The sequence below is a fragment of the Achroia grisella genome, unplaced genomic scaffold (genome assembly GCF_030625045.1).
Source record: "Achroia grisella isolate CSIRO2021 unplaced genomic scaffold, CSIRO_AGI_Agris_v1 utg848, whole genome shotgun sequence".
Classification (NCBI taxonomy): domain Eukaryota; kingdom Metazoa; phylum Arthropoda; class Insecta; order Lepidoptera; family Pyralidae; genus Achroia; species Achroia grisella.
Window position 1 is genome coordinate 857865 of NW_026713041.1, and position 26970 is coordinate 884834.

The 26970-nt window shown below is 32.4% G+C and overlaps 1 protein-coding gene across 3 annotated transcripts in view; it reads right to left on the bottom strand.

Moving 5' to 3' along the window:
• Positions 1–899: 899 nt before the first annotated feature.
• LOC131852409 (receptor-type tyrosine-protein phosphatase kappa) overlaps positions 900–26970 on the bottom strand; it is a 168543-nt gene continuing 142472 nt past the window's right edge. For all 3 annotated transcript variants that reach the window (XM_059203088.1, XM_059203086.1, XM_059203087.1), the window contains 13 exons: positions 23042–23129; positions 19520–19596; positions 13866–14000; positions 9500–9637; positions 8885–9051; positions 7937–8072; positions 7192–7441; positions 4275–4351; positions 3575–3706; positions 2413–2541; positions 1550–1737; positions 1064–1199; positions 900–983 (listed from right to left, as the gene is read on the bottom strand). In XM_059203088.1, coding sequence (XP_059059071.1) covers positions 903–983; positions 1064–1199; positions 1550–1737; positions 2413–2541; positions 3575–3706; positions 4275–4351; positions 7192–7441; positions 7937–8072; positions 8885–9051; positions 9500–9637; positions 13866–14000; positions 19520–19596; positions 23042–23129 — 1734 coding nt within the window. In that variant the 3' untranslated portion in view covers positions 900–902. The remainder of the gene's footprint in view (positions 984–1063; positions 1200–1549; positions 1738–2412; positions 2542–3574; positions 3707–4274; positions 4352–7191; positions 7442–7936; positions 8073–8884; positions 9052–9499; positions 9638–13865; positions 14001–19519; positions 19597–23041; positions 23130–26970) is intronic.

The window sequence follows — 26970 nt, forward strand, 5'->3', positions numbered from 1 at the left end:
GTTAGTGCCGGTTGAGAGCCACACGGTGCGCGACGACAACAGCCTCGCTCGTGACGTACGTCTGATCCACTACTGCCAGTAGATTTTGAGTGTGGCGGACGCCGACGTCGGCAGTCTTCACGACCGTACAGGGATGTGAATTCTTCTGAACAGAATTTTTCGAATAATTCTTGTGAGCTGAGTCGCGTTGAGCCTGTAGCGTTGTAGAATGCCTCTGTCGGCGAACGATCGGTTCGCTCGTAAAGTGCACTTGAACTAGCCCTCTTAGATTTATCCATGAGTCCAAATTTGTATATCCTCGGCAGGCGGCGTTCAAAAACTCCTTGGGAGTGTGCTCGGGCGGGGCCGCGAGGCGTAGTCGGTCCATCATGCCGATCGGCAAGTACGCGATCAGAGGAAACTCCGCGAAGCTGCGGACGCAGATCTGGCGGTGGCATTACGGTAGGAGGAGGGGAAGTGGCGAACTCCGGTTCGTATTCATCCTCGTCTGGCGTCTCGGCCGACGGACCGGAACGCTCGAGCGACGAGCGACCGCACTCACATTCGTCATGCTCATCGCTTGCATCACCCTCATCGAAGGAGGGCGCACGCGGTCCGTGGACAAAGACGCGACGGCGTTCTTCAGCAGCGGCTTCATCATCCTCGAGACGAATAGAGCGGCGTAAAGGTGGGCGTTCACGACGCGGGCGGCGAGGCTGCGCTTCTACAGTAGCAGCGTGTGGTAGCGGAGGCCGCGAGGCTGGTAATAAGCGATCAAGAGATAGCCCACGGCGAGGTCGTGCCGGCCGCGAACGTGCTCGATCGCGCGGTACCGCTGATGGGCTGGTTTCCTCCGGTGTAGTAGGTAGCGCTGCACCGCGTCCGAACTCGATGAACCAGAGTTCGTCTTTGAGTTCGCACTCTCACTTCTTTTCATTCATGTCTTTATTTAAATAGTGCAGCACGTAATGGAGCACTAGGTCATAGCAGTATTTGTATTCAGTCTGTGGAGTAAAGGTATGAATAAATTTTTATTATATACAAGTTAAACTTATTTATATACCAATGTTTAGTAAATACGCACCATATTTTCAACGAGTTGCGGTCTATGCCGGCGTACAGTTTTCACAGCTTGAAAAACATCGACTTCACCGTGTTGGATCACTTGTTCGATGCACGCATTGGCTGCACAGTATACACCGGCACGACTACGACCATCTCTGTTAAAGTAATATGATATTTATAGATAATTTCATTAAGTGGAATCAAAACGATAACACTTAAATCTTAATGTTGTCGGTATTTTTGAAAACAAAAACATTCCCTCTAAATATAAATAGCAAATTCTAAATTCTAAACTCTATTCAAATATTACAAAATGAATAGAAGTCGGATAGTGTAAATATATCACGATATACGATTCCATAAAATAAAATGATATATAACTCTCCCGATTATAAAGATAAAATATTCTTATAAAGCTATGTATTATCAAATTTCGTTAAAAGAATAATTTAAAAGAAGAAAAAATTGTGTTTATTTATGGCATATTGAGAATCCCAAGACTCACGGTGAAACAACGCAGACTGGTCCATAATCTGTCCGCTGTCGCCATCGCTCCACCATATTCATGAGTTCGACCAGCGAGTTGGTGGACGAAGGGACCTTGTGACCCATAGGCCAGCAGGTCAGTTGGAACAGCTGAACTGTTTTCGGTGGCGCTTTAACGCCCGCCATCAACTCAGTGAGTGAAACGATCTATAAAAAGAGAGTGTAAATTAATATATATATATATATATATATAAATTTATATTTAATTTATATAAAAGAATATATCTTTACATATATTCTTTTTATATAAACTTTCTAGCTGACCCGCCACATTTTGTTTTGCCATATAAACTAACTAAAGAGAACCACCATTTAGGTAAATTTCAAAAAATGATTGTTTCTGTGGAGGGATTTTATACTCATTGGCTTGGTTAAGATTACTGATTCAATAAAAAAAAAAACTAATTTAATGCTAGAAAACTACACTTATATACTTAATGTATGCGACCTATATCTGTCATAAAAATTCCCACGAGAACGGAAGATAACGGGTGACTTTAAGTCGGAAATTGCAATTTCTTGCATTAAGTTTAATGTAGTAGCACAGCATATCTAATAGTATTACTATAATATTCAGTATATTAATACTGGTGGAGTCATATGCAGTTTATTTTAAAATTATGTAATTTAGTGAATCTTGTCGTGAGTATTTTAATACTAAATAAAGTATTTGCCTCACCTATATTTCGACTAAGTCGCAATAGACGTGGTGATGTGATGATTGGGTACACCTTTTATTTAGTACTGCGATACTGCGATATGACGTTGTGCGGGTCAGCTAGTTAGATATACGAGAGCATGTTGATTTAATATAATGTGTACCTTTTTATTGATTCTAAATATCCAGGTCTTGATATTGGTGTAGTGGTTGTGTGACACGTGGTCTATCGTAAACACTGGTCCGTATTTCTTCGAATGCCGACCTTCGGGCCAAAATGGAGGGAATTGTTGCTGCGAAACATATGCGCCAATTAGTTAAGTCTATACGGATACAATTATGTTCCTTAATTAATGATAATGGTATAGTTTATCCGCTTGTGATAACGGTGTATTTTGGTAGGACACCAGTAGAGGGCAATTGTAGCGATGAACATAAAGTCTGGTGAGTTAGCTCATTATAGCTAAATCACCAGAAATTAATCACGGTGATTTCTATAGGGACCTCTCGCAGGTCGCACTAATATGGAACATTGTCAGCAATGGAGACGCTAGCCCCCACTAGTAACGATCCTCTCCCTCCCTGATGGCGATAATGTTATATGGCTCAAGTTTTGTGCAGAACTATATAAATAACATATTCTTTCAGATGGTCCTGTAAAAAATCATGTTAATGGTAGTTATTATTATAAGTTTGCCGAAAGTTACAATGTCGTATGATTTTATAGTCTTTTTATATACATAATTAAAAAAAAAAACCTTCACAACTATTTCTAGAATGTGGTAGTTAGAAACATTATTAACGTTGACATCGTGGGCAATACAACATTTGACATGCCCACTTTTCGCTCGATAGGTATATTTAAATCCAATAATGCAACATGGCAGATGGGCGAGCATACCGCTGTCGCATCGGCAGTTGATTTAATTTGGTATGTCATCGGCGATTTCGGCACAGAAGAGTCAGTTAATAATATAACTTTACACAAAGTTTTTGACGAAATTCGAGGTAGTATACAACTAACGCTCTGAATAATATGTAAAAGGAAAGTAAAATGAATATAGATTTATGTAGACGTTTTTAAATTTCATCTAAATATATATATACCATTGAAGTTTATAGAACTATAGTGTGGACATTTCCGGAATAGCAAAGTTTAACATTTTAAGGAAGTGTACCTATTATTTAGTGTGTGGCATAACACTGTTCACATGTCACTGGCTCAATGCTAATTTGCGAAAGCGATGAATGAATAACTAGATTATATTTTTGTAGGAATTTGATTGATTGATTATTATACGAGTTGATAAAACAAAAGATGCTTACAGAATTTTTCGGCGGTACGCACAGAACCACCACTGCGGCACATTCGTAGTCATACACCAACGACCAGAACTCGCCTTGTGTCATAACCAGAGGCCATTCCGTTACAATGTACTCCCTAGGTTTCGTGTATCCCTGCACAATACAAAAAATGTTATTATTTTACATCTTAACCTGATTATACAATAAATGGTGGACTACATTCTTATACGAATATATTAGAAGCTGAATTTAGTAACCCTTAAAACAGAATTTACTGATTTTATATAAGGTGTTAACAAAGTATCCGTATTTGCTTTAGGTTATTGATTTATTTAAATATGTGTATATTACAATAATAAAGAAATTCTATGTCTTGATATTTTGGTATCGTTGCTAAATTATTTAAAAAGACAAATAATATTTTTTATCTTTTATTCACTTTGCCTTTCTTTATTTAGGTACCAAGGTAGTTTAATAATACCCACAGTATCTACCAAAATATCGGTAACAGCTATTTTTAATGGAAAATTTACTTAAAGTAGAATACATGCTTTATGCATGCTTTACTTCCAATGGTAGCGGGTTCGATTCTTCGCACGATGCAAACATTTATATTCATAGTTAGTCCATTGTTCTATGATATTATTATTATTATAATACCTACATATATACTCATTGTACATGTATTGAATTGAGTTGAAAGGTTTTATTGTCTACTCACGTCCACGAAGACAGCGTTGATGTAATCCGTAAAACTGTTTCCTTGGAACGACGTTAAGTATGGCCGAAAGTTGTCAGCTGAAACAAAAATATGAACGTCATTTATTTTCTGGTTGACTTTGGGATTAAACTCACCGTGATTGTAGCAAATATTTGAAAAATTTCAAAAAGCGAATTCTCAGAGGAACTCTGCCGTATTTAGGTTGGTATTTTCTTAATTGTAGGTATAAAAATATCGTAATTTTGGGAACGATATTAATATTGCATATACGTATAATATTTATTTTTCTTACTTTATTTTATATCTGTATTTATTTTTGGCTTATGAAGGGCTGATGATCGGGCCCAGTAGCAGGCCTTGGGAGAAGCCTATGTCCAGCAATGGATTGCAGAAGATGATTAAGAATGATGATTACCATTTATTTTTATATATCACTACGACAATTTACAATTCTGATAAATATAATAAATTATCGTAGTTACAATCACTGTGAAATTATTCACTCCATTTTAAAGTTACTATATAAAAAGTAAATAGATAGTAGCCGATTTTCAGACCTACTGAATATGTATATAAAATTTCATAAAAATCGAACAAGCCGTTTGGGAGGAGTATTGTAATTAACATTGTGACACGAGAATTTTATATATGAGATTATATTTATATTCTGAAGTGCATAAGATCTATTATATTATAGTAACAATATTCTTACTGGCATGATAAGTGTGATGGTGGTATAATAAGTAGGTAATATAGTCAGTAACAAATATGACTTAACAAAGATTTATACTATTATTTATAGGTCCATACTGATTTAAAAAATATGTACCAGTTGAATGTCTTGCCAGTTCTTTTCAGCCGAAGTATTCATATGTAGCTGAATGAACTACTATAGATGGCAGAGATACTAACAATAAATTTTGCAGTAGGTACGTAAGTAGCAAAATGATGTCTATTATGAATCATCAGAGCTCAAACAAGCGTACAAATTTCATAATAAAAAAACGTTACTTTGATTTTATATGAAATCTGTTTTCTCTAATTAAATATGTTTGTATCGATCTGGGTATTTACTCTGTATATTATGAATACTACTTAGCTTATGATTAGTTTTATTATGCTTATGATTAGTTGACATTGTGTTAATTGTTCTGAGATACTATTATTATGTACTGAGTTTGTCATGTCACAAAATGATTTATTGTATTAAGAAGTGAACTCACAGTACGCAAGTCAAACCAACCGCTCGGCTGAGTCTACCTTCTAGTACGCGTGTCTTTGATTAATTATCTGCTCATGCAGGTAAAGTGATTAAAGGCAAACATACTACTATACTGATATATGTAGTTTATAAGTAGTGTTATGCTACCAGCTTTAATAGTCTTGAACTATAAACTTTAGATAGCTGAGTGGTAACACTGTCTAACTAGTGACGTTGTCGAACGTATAAGTTTAGAATATACCAAATATTATAAGCTATATATAGTTTAAGCTAGATAGGTTCGATATTTGCACTGGGATCCTGACGAAGCAATTCATTCACTGAACATTTATCTAACAACTTCGTAACTCCAAGCAGAGCCCATGAATACTATGAGTATAAGCTCTACTCTGCTCGCTTTACTTGCAATAGTTGCGGGTTTGATTTCTCGCAAGGTGAAAACATTTGTATTTATGAGTAATACTGTTTGTATCGGTCTGGGTGTTTTCTATGTATATTATGTATGTATTTACAAAAAAAATACTGTGTCTTTATATCAGTTGTTTAATACCCATAACACAAGCTTTCCTTACCGTGGGACTAGATAGCGCTGTGTTATTGTCCAAAGTTATTTATTTACTAGTACTTTTATAGAACTTATAGTTTCTTTGTATAAAAGTACATAGAAAATACAATATTAGGTAATTATTAGTAATGGAAACTAATAAACCAATTGTAATAATAGCTAATACTAGTAATGCAACATATTAGGTTGATCTCCACACAGTCTCCTTTGTAAACCATTGTGATAAACTTGTTAGTTGTGCATTTGCCTTGACCGACTATCTGACGTCAGAGCAGGCAGGTGCATCATTTTTTTATCATCCATTAAAAATACAATATTTGTAGAACAGCAACAGGTTATTATCAGAAATTTGTTACACAGCGTTACCACCAAAACACCTGTTGCTTCTTGGTCGTACATGGATATTTTGTTGGAAACACTTGTTGTGAAATCATATTTTAAACATATGTACATATTTCACTTCACATTACTGATTTATTTACGACCTTGGTGGCTTAGTGGTTTAGCACACCGCTTTACGTCCGATGGTCGCGGGTTCGATTCCTCGCACGGCACTAACATTTGTATTCATGAGTATGATTGTATGTGTCGGTCTGGGTGTTCTTCTATGTATAAAATGTATGTATTTACGAAAAAAAAATCTATGTATTTGTATTAGTTGTCTAGTACCCATAACACAAGCTTTTAGCTAGCTTAACTTGGGTCTATATGGCGCTGTGTGAATTGTCTTGAGATTATTATTATTATTATTATTTTGTTGCTCAAGTTTATAAATTTAATACTTTACTCTTGTAAATCAGTGCTGTCTGGTATACAGAATCTTAGTAATATAAAGTTGAATATGTGTATTTAAAAGAATAATAGGCAAGTTACTTGCTCTTTTTTCTAGGTTGTATTTGTAGAAATATATAAAAAAAATAGTACCGTCCAATTCAGTATACAGATTAAATTGAGAAGAACTGGCAAGAAATTCAACAATTTTTTAAAAATTTACATTGTTCACTTATCTCACATTAAATGATAATCTCGTGCTAGAACAACTATTGCTATAATTATTTATTTAATCGTTTTAAATACCTATATTTCAAACAAAATAATGTTAGTGGTAGCATATAATTATTGAAACTTACGGGGTACAACAAGCACGTCTCTGTTCTTCTCCCTGTTATCTCCCCTGTGACCCCCAGCACAGTCTCCTATAGTAAATCTTGGCGTCTGTTTGCATATTTGCTGGTATTCCTTTTGATACTCGTTCAGCTTAGACACTGGGTCTCTTTGGGACTTCTGTTTTAATCTTTGCGATAGTTCCGACACTGGGAACCATGACACCCCGCACACGACGTGCTCTTCTAATGTGTCGTACACAAATTTATATTGTTCCTGTATAAATAAATATACTAATTAATAGAAATTTTTAATTTTGAGACAATTGACAAAAACAAACATTAATAGGATTCAAAATTAATATAAATTACAGCTACTAGGTAGATGGTATATATTCCATATATGATTTCAACTATCAACTTATTTCCGAGTAAAAACTATATAATAAAAATACAATATATAAGTAGAATTCAAAACTACAAAACATAAACAACATAAAAAAAGTATGTAGAAATTGTGTTGTAATTGGTTAAGCCACAGATAATATATTACATGTTAAGCTAAGCTTCGGATTGAATTTTTTGGTATAAAATCCTAATATTTATGAGAGTATATGTTTAATATACGGTTAATTGGTAAAGAATGCAATTAGGCATGAAGTCCACTATATATACGATTAATATCTGTATGCAGAAGAATAAATAAAACAATATAGGTATATCAAAATATATAAAAACTAAATAAATGTAATAAAAAAAATGGTATACCAACCTCATTCTCAATAAGGCCTTTTCTAGATTGTCTCAATTTTTTCAAATACCCGAAAACATCGAAGCAGTCTTCTTCTTCAGCCAACTCCAGATTTGCATCAATTGCCAAATACACTCCCGATCGACCTCCACCGTCACTAAGATTTATTATATTAAATTTAAGATAAGATAAATAACATTTAATATTGAAGCTCCACTATAAGGGTTAAAGGGAATGGTTAACACATACCAAAAAGTGAGCCGTAATTTTCTATTTCATTTATATAATAAGTACTGTACAGTACAGTTCAGTATAGTGTATGTACATTAAATGAAGATGTAGAATAATTACGAATGATTATTTGTTTTTATCAAAATATATCTTGCTCGTTCTTCTTGTGATGAAACAGCTTTCTGAACGAACGGTAGATAAAAAAATTATTATGACTACTCAAAAGTTAAACTAAGTTAATTTGAATAAATGATTTTCTATTCTATTCTATTCTATATCCAAAAATTGGATTATTTAGCTTAATTAATTAGTTTGCTTATTTAGCTTAATTAATTACTAATTTAGCTTAATATTTACACAAGAAACATTAAATAATATCAGTCATTGTAAATGTAACAAATACACAGTTTGTATAAATAATAAACTTGCATGCATGTATATATATATATCTATGTCATCAAATGTGTTAACAAAATTTAAAATAAAATTAATGCCACGATGTTATGTAAAACTTGGTAAAATATATCTTTATCTCTCTATTTGGAATGAATTATGAATGAATGAATTATTTATTTACAGACAAACATGGTAAAGTGTTTGTTGCATTGTAAATAGCACAATCGTGATGCACCAGAATTTGGAATGCAAAAACTTTATAAAATAAGTAATATATAGATATATGAAAATAATAGTAAATAAAGTAAATGAAAGAAGGGCTTTTTAACAATATATACTTACTTGCAATGGACTACCATAGGTCCAGCTGCTGGATTAGCGGCCAACCTACGGCCCACCACTGCGCGGACACGTCTTCTGAACTCCAGGAGTGCATTGCTGAATGGACACGTATGCGAATGCCATTGTGTGTAATGGAACTGAAGTATAAACCGTTCTTCTATTACCACCTATAAGAATAAAGCAGTTATTAACATTACACGCGTAGGAGGTTTCATGTCTGCTTTAAAATATTTATTATTATATCTGATACATAATAATAAATATTTTCTTACATCTTTTATATCCATATTATTTTTTATCGATAATGTTTTATATACATTAAGACTAGAAATAAAGCATGTGGCCTGCTTGATGGTAAGTGTGTTGCTGACCTTTGTGCCATAACTTCTATACCTTCTTACTATTAATATTACAATACAAATATTTTGCTTGAGTTTAACTATATAATATTTACATAAAAATATACCCATATATACCCCTCTACAAACAAGATGCCGATATATGATTTACCAAGTGTGATTTAGACTTAAATTACATTATTATTAACATATTTCGTAATAAATATTATATTCACATTGGGCGCCAAACGGCAGAGATAATTAGGTAAACACTTACATTCTTTTCAGTCTTGTACAGCCTGAATGTCCGTATGTGAAAATTAGCAAGCTCCTCCTCTTGAACTATTCCAACGCTTATGTCGCCATATGTTTCATCTTTTTCCTTATTTGGTGGCCAATATTGGACACACATAACCTGGTAACAAAGGGGGAAAAATAAGTTTAGTATACCAGTTCGTAACACAACTCCAGTTCATAACTAACAATATATGCATCATGAGTAATGACCTCAATGGACACTGAAAATTGTGTTTAGTCAATTTTCAGTATTCAGTGAGGCCCAATGGCGAAAATAGGCCATAGCTTAACAACAATCTGTAAATTTCGCCAAGCAGAAGAAGAAACGCCACTATACATCCTATGTACTTATTGCTTGTGGCGTATTAGTTTTAAGCGTGAAACCTGACATATGTATCATATTCTAGACTAATAATTCTATAAGAATAGATGCTTCGTAACCTAATTTATGCGGGAAAAGCTGGGTTACTGCTACTTCTATATTTAGTTCTTTGTAGTACTTTGTTATTTGTTATGTATATTATGTATGTGTCTAGTACCCTTAACTCAATTTCTGGTTAACTTTGAACTGATGCTGTGTGAATTGTTTGAGTCACATCTCAAATTACTAAAAACGTGAATACTCGATCAACGACAGAGAATATTTGTCTTGCAAGACACTGATTTCGAATTATCTTTATTACTATATTATTATAAGAATATTTTTTTTAAAGAGGTATATTTTCCTTATCATTGGATTTCATTCTAGGTCTGGGCATGTAGGGTTTTACAATTTAAAGAAAACGCGATGCCATCGCGCGCTGGCGGCAAACAGAGCGAAAAATATTTTGCAAATTTTCTCTGCACGCTCCACTGAACGCTAAAGGTGGGATCAGTAGCCTTCATCACTTGAAGCCGCAACAATAGTATAAAGGTTTTGGGAGTTTAACCGAAATTGGCTTTTTATTCACCAGACAGAATTTCAATACACGCTTCATGTGGATTTTCATGACACTATTATGTGACTTGTTCGATAAAATATCATTCATATTTGTTTATTTTTAACTTTTAAACAATACAATTTTATTTTTATTATTAGACATTATTGGCTGTGGGATATCATACAAGGGCAAATACAGTGATATAATTTTTTTTATAGTATATTTTTAAATTATTATTCTGTCATGTATTATTTAAGTAAAAAAATATGCTCAATATAAGAATTTAAAAGGAATCTAATCAGCCTATCTATTACTATATTCATCTTTTTTATTTACCTGTTGTACTGTATACGTTAACACATCTACATATATACACACATACTACTCCACATATAAGTTAGAATGAGATACCAAGATCCGTCTTTTCATTTTTATGTGTTCTGTAGCTAATTTGATATTCATGTGAATATGCGATTTTATACACATATACAACTCAACCTTTGGTCTCAAAAGCATTAAATTGTAAACATCTTAAACGGATTCAAAGAGTAGACGCCGCTCTGTTATTTACATTCCGTTTTATTTGCCTTTACTCGTATTCTATAGGTACATGAAAATATACAAATATGGATTAAAACTCCTACTTAAGGATATTTTCAATATTATACAGATACACTTATTTATTCAGTTTTTTTTAATTAGAGTTTATGGTTATTAGTGGTTGTTATAAGGAAGAATTTAGTTTACTAAATGTATTTTGTAGTACTGGGTCGGATGATCACCAACTATAGCCTAATCGCTATTTGATTAATTAAAAATATATGTATTCAAACAAAAATGCATTGTAGAAATTTTAATACACCCATAATCACACATAAAAAATTTATGACAAATATATTTAAAATACATAACATATATCTAAAATATCTAGTATAAATCTTAATAGACTTGCATTCTGCTTAAGCACACACTCTTTTGATTGCAAAATGTAATAAATTAGATTCGCCGTATATTTTACTTATTATCTTTATTTGCCCCGGGCTGTAAATTTTGGTACTTATCCATCTCAAAGTTCTCAGCTGACGCTAACACAAATTGGCCACTGTCAGTTTGTATTAACACCGTAAGTATACCGTTTCCTGATGAATTTCTAATAACTGTAATAGCTCATTAAAACTTTAACATCAAACTAAACAGAGCTAACATTAATGAGCTCTTGAATTTCAACAAAACTACGCGAAGGATTTAGTTTATGGTTAATAAATGAGTATTTACTTTTATCCTCAGCTTTATGGTTTCAATTATCGAGAAGATTCGTATCTTTGTGATATACCTCAAAGCCAAATGGTAACGATTTTGGTATTATGAGGAAAGCTGAATACAACTGACTTCTGTGAAATAAATAATGGTTCTCAGTTAGAAATTTGCTTCGCCAGCAGGATCATCAGGTAACAGAGCGAGAACACCTACTACTACACTTTTTCAAAATTTTTCGTTCAGCTACTTTTTACGGTGTATTTGAGATCGATATGTTTTCTTATTAAGTTTATAAAAAAGCTAATCCAATTCTAAATAAAGCCGAGATTCACACCTATCTGGTACATGAATAATATACAGAAAGTTTAACAAAGTAAATTTGCAAGTTTTCTCGATTCGATTAGTGTGGGATTCTTCTTAAAAGGTGTAGGCGTTAAGTTCACTCATAATTTATTTCACAGAAAATAGCGTGAGAAATGGAGACAAACTCGCTGCATAATCGTGATGAAAGAAAATTCCCCTAATGGAATATCTCAATTCCAGTTTCTAATTTTATCTTGCTCTTAATTCATTTAAGTTTATCTACGTGCGTGGTATTGTGCAAGACCGGTTTAATTGGAATGGAATTTAACAATGTTTGTTGGAAATCTGTTTATTATTTTCAGATCTCTTAATCAATCTGGACTCGGATTAGTGTTACTATGAATTATTACAATTGAAAAAGTTTTTCTGTTCTAAATATCTCTCTTTGGTAGGTATATTTTTTACATAATATATTGCGATATCTTTGTTGTCTTTTGTCTAATAATGAAGAGAAAATTCAATGATGGATGGTAACAATACATATATACGGTTTTTTGTCCCCAAAAGGACTATTACAGGTAGATAAGGACAAGAGAAGAAACTTAAAATAAACATCTATAATAATTACTTCATTACAACCACACAAGCCTTTCGAGATACGAACAGCTATTTTCAAAAATTTTATATCGATAATTCAAGTTTCTAAAGTTTGCTTTGGAAATTTTCAACCTGAAGTAACAGTTGACATCTTATGTGGTCGATCAGACTAAACTGTATAGGTTCATTTATTGCAAATATTGTTGTTAAAATAAAATATTTTAAATATATTACTTATATTCCTGTCTTCAAGAAATTAAATATATTTTTCTAAGACGTAGATCAAGTAGAGGCAAAGTGCGTCGATTTCTATAAAAAAAACTAAACGTGTCACTTTCAGACTACTTGCTTTGATGTTAGAAAAGCTATTTACTGAGAGCAAACTCCCTACTCCACTAAAGTACCATCTGTACCTAATGCTGTTTTTATCAACCCTCTAAACATTTTTGAACACCTATTTTATCTAGGAATTTCTTATTGAGTCATTGAGTACTGCAGTGTAAAATTTAGGATTAAATAATAAATATACACATTATATTGAGTTGTGACATATATTTATAAACATTATCTGGAAAATATATTTCTTAAAAGAGCGTTGCTTTATCCCTTTATGTGCATTGACACTACAATGCTCCCGACTTTCTATCTTACACTACAAGTGGGTACTTTTAAAAAGATTTCTTCATGGATGGCGACGGGCACTGTTCATCTTTGATATTACAGACTCTCAAGCTACGGAAATAGCTTTTAATGTGTTTTATGTTACAATGGTGACAATATAATAAGACTCTGACTCTTTTAGTAAATTTCTATATTGTACTTTGTAATAATAACTTCAGATGGCTGTAGATTCATATCAAGCAAGAAATTATTATTAGTTGTTTTTTATGTAATTAAAATAGCCATAATGCGGACGACCTAGCTACGAAAGTAGCGCGGGTGGCCCGTATATACATAAATGGGTGAATACCCATTTATGTATAAAACAAGAATTTGTTTATAGGTTTTTAATTATCTCTGTGGTTGTTCATGATTGTTCATAGAGATTCACATTGTCACACCTTTATGCCCTGATCGTTGCCGTTTCTGAAGATTTAAGGTGTCATGGCCTTATACCCTGTAATATTGTTACCATATCTTACATTATTATACATTTACCGAAACACACACATTTAAATGAGACACATGCAAAGTTTTGTAGGTGGAAATGCCTACAAAATTTTGTACGAAGTGTGGTTACTATTAGAAAATAAGACTATCGTTACCAACCTTGATAAAGTCGAATGTTTTTGTGAGCATAACGATGGCGGCCGCGCGCTCCTGCCATATCATTTTCCAGAAGTACACCACTGTGTCCTCAGTTGGCCCCTGTGTTACTATATACGCGTTTGGTTTTAATACACTCTGTGAACAATTAACATTGAAATTAGTAGGTCATCCTATAAGTATTTATACTTTTTTATGGTAAAGGAAACAAACGAACTTGCGGGTCACCTGACGGTAACTAATTACCGTCGCACATGAGCACCCATAACACCAGGGGAATTGCAAGAGCGTTGCCGACATTTTAAGAAGGAATAAGCTCTTTTCTTGAAGGTTTCCATAACGTATCGGTTCAGCAATATGATATCCAGAAGGTAATTTCACAATGTGGTTGTGCGTGGCAAAATGTTTCTAGTAAAACGCACGGTGGAGAACCGCCATTCATTCGTGCGATAGTGAATTTAATTTAATACTGTCTAACTGAATAACTCTTTTAAAAAAGATAGTGGTGGTTCGTCTTCTTTAGGTCCTTTACATGATGAAAAAACAATTTACATTATACTTTATTGGATCTAAACTAAAATTATGTTTTTTTGGAGCACTATAATATCTAAAGCCACAAAATTCCGTAAAATAATACCGATTTTAAGAAGTAAAACAAATCTGTATTTGCATTGAAAACTTACATGGCTGTATTAACGCATATATGTGGCGTTCTTAATTATAAACTGTTATAATGGTATTTAGTTTATTTCTTTTAGTAAGTGGAATGGCAAATAAGCTGCTAGTCCAACTGATAACAAATGATAACTATCATCTATATATAAACATGACTAGCAGCAGCGTGATATCAGTATCACGTTTTCATGTGACGCTCTTGATACAACTAATGCATTTCCATTCAGGAGGACGTAGATATTACCAACTAAAGTACAATTTTTAAATGTAGTAGAAAAATAGATAAATAATAGAATAAGTAAAAATTCAGGCACTTTCACATCGTATTAAAGAATCACAAACAGAAAATTAGAAGTGGGATCATAAAGACTGTGCCATTTCAGCATAGAGTTAAAAGTATCTGGAGCAGTAAATGAGTTATGAAACTACTTAATTTATATAAAGTAAGAACTAAGAAGTAAATAGACTAGTAGAGTGGGTCTATCCTTACAATTAGAGGTACTATCTCATTATGGACGGTACGTTTCCTAATCATTATGGGTTGTAGATTAAAATAAATTCTTTGTATTATTCAGCAATTTGTAACCTACTGATTTATAATCCTGACTAAAAAAGGTCATTTTTTATTTACATTTTGCATAATTACCTAAGTTGGCTTTTTAGATAATTCCCTGAGTTTAGTGGTCGCGAGATCCAATTTGGGTCACCAAAACTTTGCCCATTAATTTAAATTTCCGATCGACTCTACGGTGAATAATAAATATCGTTTGTGACGCAAATAAATCCGTAGAATGCGAGTACTGAGCGTACACGCATCGTGTACCTGTACGTTAATTATGCTTGGCGGAGTGTGGGTAAATTCATAGTATTCTCGTCTCCATAAGAAATCTTTAAGCATGTGAATTAAGTCTGTCTGTCAATAGATAGACAACAAATATGTTATCTTTACACGACTAATCAACTGAACAGTTAAACCCTTAGTTGTAGTAGTTGCAGAATACAGTGTTACAAGCATATCTTATAATATTGCAACATGAAGATTGATATAGGAAACTTTTTAGCCGCAGCCCCATGGAATAATAGTATATATGTTATGTTGTATTTCAATAGATCTCTTTAATATATATGATAGAAGTCATCTTCCTCGGTACGTTTAGATTAAAATATAGCTGTTGGCGAATGCAATTGGGTAACTGACGAATATTCTAATGGAAATGTAAAAATATCAAATGTGCTTAAAAGCAGTTTGAAGTAAACAAAGAGTACGGTATTAAAAAATAACGAGGCCTAAACTGCTTTAACAGACAAAACAGGCCGAGTTAAATAAACGCCTAACAGCAGGCGTTGTAAACTACATAGTTACAAATGCAGGTAGCATTACGATAACATTTTAGGTCGGTGTATATCGACTTTAAATTAAGACTTATAAATAAACAAAAATAGTATCGTTGTGAAAATTAATGTATCGAGAGGAAAAGTTTTTTTTTATTCTTACATTTATTTAGGGACTTTTATCATAATATGATAATGCCAGCCAATCTTATACTATATATATATATATAAAAAATTTTTGCTGGCGATGCTACAGGATGAGATAGTATACCGTGGTATATACCAACCTCAAGCCGATTTAGTCCAAATTTTTTTAAATACAATTCCCTTTTAACCTCGTCTCGGACACACTCCATTAATATGTGATGCAGATCTTCTATAGTATTGCATGTTTTGCAGTTGGGGGAATTCGATTTATGCGTTAAAGGAAAAGTTTGTATCTAACAAATAGACATTTAAGAACTACTTCTACATATATCGTGGTCATTATGACTAAATTTGCTAATAGTGAAAAAGAAGTTGAGTATTTTGATAAATATAAATAATTCAAGGATAGAATGAAGAATAAAAAATTCAAGTCAACAGTGAAATTATGTTGTGTTTGTAAAAAGTAGGAGTCGTGACTTTGTTAATTTTACCGTGGTAAATTAATTTATGGACATTATTTATTTTTACAATAGTAGTTAATAATAACGAAATTTTTTTTCTGGAAATTTGTATTACAGATTGAATGCACGCTACAATCTTCTCCATCTGAAATACGATGTGTGTGACGAATATAATGAAGATTGGTTGAGTTATATGAGGTAACAAACTAACAATCTCATACAATTATAGGATTAGTAAAGCTTATTAATATTAGATATACCTCTATCTGATATATATCAAAGACAATACTTCATTATAGAGTTGAAATTAATAATCCTAAGAGGATTAATAATTTAATTTGACAATTCAACTCTCATAATATAAATTAATGATGTTTACGTTACGGAACCAGTTATTATATAATCTTAGTAATTATTGTCTTTGTTCTCATTATGTAGGTAGTATTTTTATATAGGTATCAGGTAGGGCTTCACCTTGATTGCCTACCTAATCCAATAACTTAATACTTAGGTATCTTTAAGACTGTAATTTCAGATGGGATAACTCTGAGTGAGTTACTATCAACTGTCGTGGTGTCACTCTAAATTCAATGTAAGTATAATTACCAAATGCAGATATTTATTTATACCTGCATTTGGTGATTATACTTACATTGAATTTAGAGTGACAGGGGGCAGCTTACTATCACCTTTTGGATTTTTTATTAAGTCAATGTTTATGTATATTTTTTTATTGGGGGGTTTGGGCTACTCTCAGATGCTTGGATCTGTAGCACTGTCACCTATATAGATCTATTTAGGACGTCCTTTTTCAGAGTTCGCTACCTAGTATCCGTCAGGGACAAGGATTGAAGGATATTCTTAGGATTGGTTTTTATCTCCTCAGGATAAAGTGTGAACTTTCCAAAGGAGATATTTCGTTTAAGCATGAGTGGGTTACAACGACATAAGATGTGTAGTGGCGTTACTTCTTCAGCTTGCAGATTTTTGTTGTGCATAGGCCTATGTAATATTTATATACGAGAATATATAAATGTCAAAATCGAACTGAATCGAATAAGTTAATCGAGAATAGCTATTATGCATTTGGATTGCGTCCAATTTGAGATTCAATGCACCATCAATAATAGGATTAATGGGTTTAGCAATCGCAATAAGGTTCGCTATATTTATTATATGTATTTGGAATGAGAATAAACATAGGCCGATAGTCAGTAATAATTGTCTAATTATTTTGTTTAATTGGAACGGCAACCAATCTGACAGATCACCTGATAGTAAATGGCAAACGTCGTCTATATTAACAACAACACGTCGTCATATACCCTCATGGACCCTCATGCATTACTATTCCAGAGAATCACGAAATTATCCCTTTGTACACTGTAATTTTACTATATCTCATTCATCAACTGAATCATAAATTACAAAGCGTGCTGCTTGTCGGCTGAGGTTAGTTAGAAGTACCTATGCAGATGACTTTGTACAAAACCTACCTCGGTAAGAAATTACAGCAGAGTCAAACAGTACCTATATTCCGGCCTTGCGGAAGAAATAGTTAATATGATTATTTATCTTTTTTTTTGTCTGATAAGAAAAGTTTAACAATAGGCTTATTCAGACTTAGTCGTTAAACCAATTCGCTTCTAGTCTCAATGACTTCACAATAACAACACAATACCGGAATGTACTCAGTCAATTTATATTTTACTGAAATGACAAGGGTCAAAGATCCAAGGCGACTTTACTACGAGCGCAAGTCATGCCGGAACCCTTTGAGAAAGGACCCAATTACAAGCAAACGAGGTCGATTCTTCGCAGGGCCACTGCCCAGTAAGTGTAAAAGTAAAGCAAAAGCAGTGTAGATAATTATAGAGCCTTTGATATTTTTAGACCGAGGCAGTATTTTTATACAAAGTTGTTTGTGTAACTCAATCTAATCAATTTCTGTCGTCAACCAGCTTGCTCTGCAATCTGTGTTTTAGTTTGAAAGGAGAGACATGGCAGTGAAACTACTAATTAATTTAGATATGGAGCCATGACACTGTAATCGCAGACGTGATGTCCCTTTACGGACGACGTTTGCCACTTTGCTAGTAGATGGTTCCGTGTTAGTATATAATCTCATCTTATCTGGGGTGTTAGTAAATAAATGTAAGTAAATGATATGACTATTTTATTATAAAGCTTTGGGTAGCTTAAAACACACATAGCATGAAATAGATATAGAACACTTCATATTCTAGACATAAAAATAATAATGAATAAAATTAATACATTATCCTTATAAAGCAAATAAAATTACGTATTTTATAATGAATTTTACTACATTTATAAAGATATTTGTGTAATTTACAGCAATATTACAGTTACATCGATTTAGCTTTATAGGGTTATAACTGTTACTCCATACTTTACTTGTGAAAAAGGAACAAGAAAGCATCCATTACTTGACTCCGGGACCTTTATTTATTTTCGTAGAGCCAACAATTCGCAAAATCATTACGGGAACGACGCGTGATCTGATTGCAAACTTAAATATATACCCACGAAAGTAGGCACCTCAAGGAAATTTATTTAAGAGATACAACGCCTTTGGAGGTTCATTTCGGATAAAATACGATAAGTGTAAAAAGTTATTTTGCCGTCTAATTTAAAGAAACGCGATGTTATTGGTTTATTTAGCAATAAAACGCAAATAAGGCTCCTTCCAAGTGTAACAATTAGTAATAATTAATTGTAATAGTTTCATTTATTACAAAATATTAGAGCATTGAAAGTTCTATAATTTTTGAAACACTGTACAGACATACATGTATGCACTACGACTAAATATTGGTGTATAGTTAACTGCCTATTTTTAAATCTAGTCCTTCTGATCTATGTTTAAAAAAAGGGTAATACATTATTTTGAAATCATTTCTATAATATATAGCCAAAACAAATTTTAGAATAATCAGTTAGTAATAATAGTAAAGTACTGGTGTCTCGCTTAAATCATTTATAATTAATTATTTGTAATAATTAAAAGTGTATACTTACATCTATATAGGAAGCATTAATATAGTCAGAGTCTGGCTCTCGGTCTACAGTTTCTAGCACCACTCTGTTGTAGTCATCTGAAAAAAAGAAGTAATTGTAATATCCCATTACTTTGTAGAACTACGTACATACTTGTTTATCGTGTCACAATAACATTTTTTTGATACATTTTGAATATATTTCGAGAGTTCAATAACATCAATGTGACAAAGTACTACATTTTGATTATCGTCCGGTGAAGCTGTAAAGGTCAGGCGCGGCCAATAGCATTAGAGTAGTCCAAGTAAAAAAGTCGAGTATGATTTCTATTATTATATCCTGTTGTTTTAAAACTTAGCATTTTTCGATGTTAATTATTTTAGTAAACCTTATTAATATAATAATATTTATTAGTTAATTAGGTCGTAATATATCATTGTACTCCAGTCAGCTTGTGACATGCAGCTAATATAACCTTAGTCGAAACGTTAAGAGAGGTAAATTATGATTAAATTATATCATTCCTCTACTGACCTCTCATGCCCTCATGGAGGAAATTGAGGAGGATACTGTATTCTTACTCCAACAAACTGGTGCTCTAGATAATTATTCAAACTGAAAATTTTAAATGGATGTCTTTATTTAAGCAACATGGAACCTTTTTACACAAACCATTAATAATTTTATTCTGTGCAGTCATTTGTTATTGTCAAATAATTTCCCTTTCGGGTCAGCTGTCCTTAAAAGAGCGGCGACAAAGAAATTTTATTATTATGTCAGCGTGTACCATCTCTTCTGTGTCTCTTTTATTTGGGGTTTTAAGGTTTTAATGTTAAATTAATTGTCATCTTATTAAGTATCTAAGTAAATACCTATTTTCATGGTATTATTTTTTTTGTTATTTCTATACTAATAAATAAAACGGAAGTGTCTGATTTAATTTCAAATTATCAGCTTTCTACTAAATACCTATGAGAGTATTTAAATTTTTTGGTCTGTCTGTCTAGAATATAGACTATAGATAGTTAATGTCGTAAAGAGTACCTTAGACTACTTATATTTTAGAAATTTTATTTACGGTACTATAAAAAAGCAAGTTTCACGCGGATGTAATAGTGGGTAATATTTTGAATTTAATATTACGACATTATATTCAAAATTTCATTTTTAATCGTATAGTTTAATTGATGGTCGATTACGATGTGTTTTGGATCAGTGTGTCAGTTCGTTTATATAGAGGTATATGTACTAGCTTTCACATATACTTATGGATGGGCTGATGAAGTGGAAGAAATTAGATGCTGAAATTATAAATTTCACTACTAAACAAACCGATTTTATTGAAAAATTGTAGATTGTAATACGAGGACGCATATAGGCTATATGGCTATATATCATATTTTCCCAAAAAAAGCAGACAAACTTGCGGATAATACTAGTAATAAAAGAACAATCGGTTAGGTATTAATTAAATTACGATTTATTCTAATTTATAAAGGCTGCACATAAAAACATAAATATTCATTTTATTCAAATTGTAACAACACTTAATCTAACAAGTTCTGTGCTTCGTCTAAATCGTACTTCATTATTTAAGTTCACTAACAAACAAATTAATTAAAGCAACATGCCGTTACTTCGAGGTTCCTAAAACAGCTGTTGTTAATAACAACTGTTTTGTAATGAAAGTAAGTGGAACGTAACACGAAGGAATTTACAGGACTCAGTACAGTGAGGACAAATAAAGTTTCTTTTGCGACTTAGAATGGCCAACGAGTTGACAGGTTACAAGATGAAAAATAAACTGCGTCCTGTCCTGTCCTGTTTAATTTAACTACACATTTACTTTGCCTGTTTTTTTTAAGGTTGATAATAGAATGTAGCCTGCGCTAATGGATCATGCCGGCGGGACACTACTGGAGGATGATAAATTGAGCATGAAGTCAGGTTAGTTAAATAAAAAAATTATAGGAATTTTGGCATGATGGTTTCCAGATGAAACTGCATGGAGGTCAACCTGATGTGGTACAGGCAATGGCCTGTAATGAGGTTATTAGTCCACGTTACTATCAATCCGCTTCCCCAGCCCCTTTTTATGTATGTATGTGTGTAATAATAACAATTACAATAACTATCTGTGCTTTATAAATAAAATATAAATATTGTATCCAAAATTGTAGCTTTCGTGTATAGCGTTCTAAATGTGAAAGAATTAAAAAAAATGGTGAAGTATATTTTGCGTTAATCCATCTATGTTATTACTGCATTAATTCTGAGTATGTAATAAGAGGTGGCTATGGGAAGAAATTACAGCGTTACCAGAGAAATATCATATCCTTTGCCTTAAATCAAGGTCCAGGACCACTCCTGGGCACAAATGACTTCTCAGAAGAAAAACGTTCGTTGTCTAATATAAAGTTTTTGTTTCATTATCATCTTAGCCTCTTACGATAACAATTCGTTATTACTATGACAGTGATGACGATGACCTTCAAAAATGTAATTTTAATGCTGCCACAGCCGCTTGGTAGAAATATGGCTGGGCGTATACATACAGTCCAACAACTGTTTTTATTTCCTTTCTCTATCAATATTGTATTGTTATTGTGAGTGTACAGACAATTTTATTTCAGATTACGATCGTGGTAGACTGTATCGTATGCCTACGATGCCTACGACCAAATTTATAGATATAATAATCAATAATTTGAATACAAATTTTGAATTTATTTTATACAAAAAGCTGGTAAAATTATTCATATTTCGTACTATATTTGACAATAATGTAATTTCATTGTTAATACGAGATAGCCGGAATTCAATGAATTAGTGGCATACCTCACCAGGTATGCAACTGGATTTTATCTGTATTAAATGAAATTTCGAATATCATTCATTATTTTGAATACTAAACATTATTATTAAATTTTAAACTTAATATAATACGATAATAATCACACTTTATTTGAAATAACATTACGTAAATTGAAATGTCAAAAATATTGAGTTCCAATAAATGAACATTTATATAAACTTTGTTGAGAATAAATCTTGTAGTAAGTTACGTAGCTGCTACGATGTCTGTGGAAAAGTACTATAGCTTTGCACTGCTCTCGTAGCATTCGTTTAGGATCTGAATGTACTACTGTTTTCATCTTTTATGTCGAGGTTAACATCGTTTTAGGAAAATAATAAAGATATTCGTATAACCAACGAAAATACATATGAATTAAATACATTCGTTAATGAAAAAACTGGGTGTCTAGTAAATATAATTTGTACACTATGGTATCATTATACCAATGTAGGTATATTATAGTATCATAATTTCAACAAGTCTATCTATCTATCTATGTAGAAGATAAATATTGACGGCCTCGGTGGTCTAGCGGTTTAGCATACCCTACTTCCGATGGTCACGGGTTCTATTCCTCGCACGGTACGAACATTTGTAGGTATTTGTCCTGAGATATTACATATGTCGTAAATAAGAACACAGTACAAATATACAGTAATCATAATAATAGTGTAATAAATACTTACAAGGTATAACTTTTTGGTTTTGGTTCTTGAGTAAATTCGTCTTCCTAGTGCCGTGCCGGCACGAGTGTACTTCTACTTTCACCGCCGTCTGCAACACAGAATAATATCTTTAATATTTAATCATTATCATTATTATCATCATCATTATTACATAGTATTAAACAAAGTCGCTGTCGCTGTCTGTCCCTATGTATGCATAAATCTTTAATACTACGCAACGGATTTTGAAGCGGTTTTTTAATAGATAGAGCGATTCAAGAGGAAGGTTTAATATATAATACATGTAAACCTGTGCGAAGCCGGGGCAAGTAGCTAGTTACACTATAAAGTACCGTCCTGAGCCACTAGCCTAAATTAAGTCTGGTATATTTTATTTAATTGTCACTCTGACCTGTAGTTCATTCAGGTCTGTTTAGGACTCAGTATTCGAAAATATTTTTGTTAATTAGTCAGTCACTTGAGTTATGTGGTCATCTCACAGTCTCATCAGAGTCATTACTTTCGTTTTAACAAACTATAGTTTTAAATTAACGATATCCTCAGCGTCTCCGTATCCTGACAATGACGATTAACTTAAATATTACGGGCTGTCCATATTAACCATAGATAAAGAGCTAAAAATAAGGAGTTCACAAAAACTACTCGATATTCCGTACGCTTATCACGTAATATATTACATTGAACACCGTTGTTTTACAAAAAAGGCTGTAAAAAATGTGGGTTAGAGATTGTAAAAGCATTTGAATATAAGAGTTTCGGTGGTATAAATTTGTATGGCTACATTTTATTGGTGAGAATTGTCGCGCGTCTGCAAAATTGAGATAGGTCGCCAGTTATCTCGTGGGGCCCATAAAAACACACCCAAAGGTGTTTTATCTGTCATCCGACCAACACAGCAATTGCTTGCTGATAGGTACCCTCTGTGGGTGACTATAAAGTTATATGAGGTTATTGCTGATACGACCCCATTGTTAACATTTCTTTTCAAATTATGTAATCTTCTCGAAATGAGTGTTTAGGTACTTTATTTATAGATAGGCGGATTGTAAATTATTTGTTTGTGTTATAAAAGAAATGCTTACTTATTTTACTGTATATTTGAAAGTTTAAAATATTAATAGAAAATAGATTAGCTCAAATTGTTACAAGAGTTATAGAGCCTGACGGCCTCGGTGATCAAGCGGATCTACACACCACCTTACTTCCGATGGCGGAATCGATTCCTCGCACGGCACAAACATTTGTATTCATGATTCACTTATGATTATTTGTGTCCATCTAGGTGTTTTCTATGTATGTATCGTATATTATGTATTTACGAAAAGAAAAATATCTATGTATTTGTATCAGTTATCTAGTACCCATAACACAAGCTAACTTAACAACTTTTTTTACACAGTGCCATCTAAACGGTGCGATGGCGCTATGTAAAAAAAGTCGTCCTTAGATTATTATTGTCATAAAACATCACAGCATAAAAATTTGCAGCTAATAAGTCAACGCTCACTAAATATGGGTAGGTACGTCCTCACCACTGTTTTTTAAAACGCTACTATATATAATATATTTTTTTTAATTCCACTGATATTTTTAAAACTACATCAAATACACCAAGAACAAAATATTAATGAATATTACTGGATATTACATATCGCGTAATATTCACCTTCATTTGGTGAAGTACGAGTAAGGATAAATTAGATCTGTATCAGAAACTACTTTAATACTCACGTATTAAAATAGTAGTTTCAGAGTTACCTTGTGTGTAATACGTGAGCGATTATCTATTAGGAATATATGATAATGGCTTCTGTAAACAACTATTAACTTCTCATTATATATTATTACATATATATAGTATATACATTGCAGAACATTCCAGAAAAATAACATAACTGTAAAACTTCAAAAAATCAATCATAACATTAATACTAGATTTAAAGAGAAATTTGCTGTTCCTAAGTATCGTTTAGAAAAAGTATCTTTTTTTTATGGAAATGGGTATAAAAATGTACAATACCAAAGTATATACTGGAATTACCTTTAAATAAATTCAAAATATCAGTTAAACCACAGATAACATAATATTACATAGTTAAACCATAATCATCATCATTACATAGTATAAGTCTGTCCGTCCCTATGCATGCTTAAATCTTTAAAACTAATTAACGGATTTTGAAGTGGATTTTATAACAGATAGATAGATTCAAGAGGAAGGTTTATATGTATAATACATGTACCCGTGTGAAGCCGTGGTGGGTGGCTAGTTACTAACTAAACGATTACTTGAATGACGAGCGAGCATGGCAATAGTTGTTCATGCCCGGGATTTTCATTCAACGTTAGGCATACACACCTACATAAGTACACTATATAAATAAACTGTCTTTAAAAAAAACAGTAGTGTTTCTTGATAGTTCTTGTGAATTGAATTTGGATAAAAAATATAATACAAAGAAATTTACGTTCGTAAGCGACTAAAATGTCCTACATGAAGAAATAATTTTTGATCTAATCAATCAATAAATAAAAAGAATATTCAGAAATTAAAAAATGTTTAGAAAAACGTACATCATTTATTGTTTTCAAAACTATTAGTTAGGAAACAAGTTAATCTTAAAGCTAATCCCGTCTGAGCCAAAGCTTTTCATTTAAGTAGGTCGTGTCAGTTGGGACTTTTACTCTATAAGGAAAATAATCTTCAGCTGAAGATATAGACTATTACGTTATTGTATACTTTATTATATACACAGATGTATCAGAAGGGTTTTGTACAAACTTGGTAATAAGAAAACCTTTTATATATATAGTTACTTTATAATATACATGCATTATAAGGTAACTATATATATAAAAGGTTTTCCAGATTATTACAAGATTGTTGTTTCTACGTCATGACTTCTTATTAATAAATATATACATATAAAAATAATGTAACCGATAACTGTCTGTACATGAATGACATATGAAAAGAATTGTTATTGGAGACCTTTACTAACGCAATAGAACAAAAAACATAAATGCTAGAGATATACATATAAACAGACAGGAAGCTTGTTTATCTGTGCACGTTATTCTACAGAGATTCAAATTTCCGCGATTTCCTTAACCTAATTTGGATGCGGTTTTCACTAATGTATTATGGTTAACTTCACTTAGACCCTTGTGTTTACTTTATTATCAATGACTTAAAAAACAAAAAGTTATAAAGATACAAAGTCATCGGCTCGATTTGTACTTGAATATATCATGATAGTCTCTTGGTATGATTAAAATATGAGAAATTATTATAATAGGTACTTAATACTTTTTTATGTAATTAGAATGTTTGTCATTACTAACAGCTCACCTCATGATAAACATTAACCGTTGGTTAGATATTACATATAAACAGCACTACGGAATCATGTTATCATGTGACACCCGTGACAACTCATGCTTTGCGATTCCAGAAGAGTTAAGGTGTTTCATATTCTGTAATTTCACTGTTTAATCTGCACCCTACAACTTAAAACCAGGTTACGAATGAAGCTGCTTGGTGACGTTGAAGACATTTCAGTCTGCCTATAGTATAAATAAAATTATCAATGTCTATGTACCTTAGATATTTGTCGAAAAAACTTTATGGATTTTATATTACAAATAAACTGTATAAAATAAGAGAGAATTATTTCTATAGATTTTAACTTTTGTATTGCTTTATAATCTTGATGAAATTTTCCAAGTTTATACAACCTTCCCTCAGTACCAGTTCGAGGATGTTCTAAGGAAGACTTTACGAAGTTTGTTATTGTTTTACTTCAAAATCTTTATAAATATTTATTATTATTATGAAAAAAAGATTCTCGACAGTTCATATTATCAATAGAAATATCTCTTTGCCTACCAGGAACTTTATGTAGGTCATGATTTCATTTCATATATTG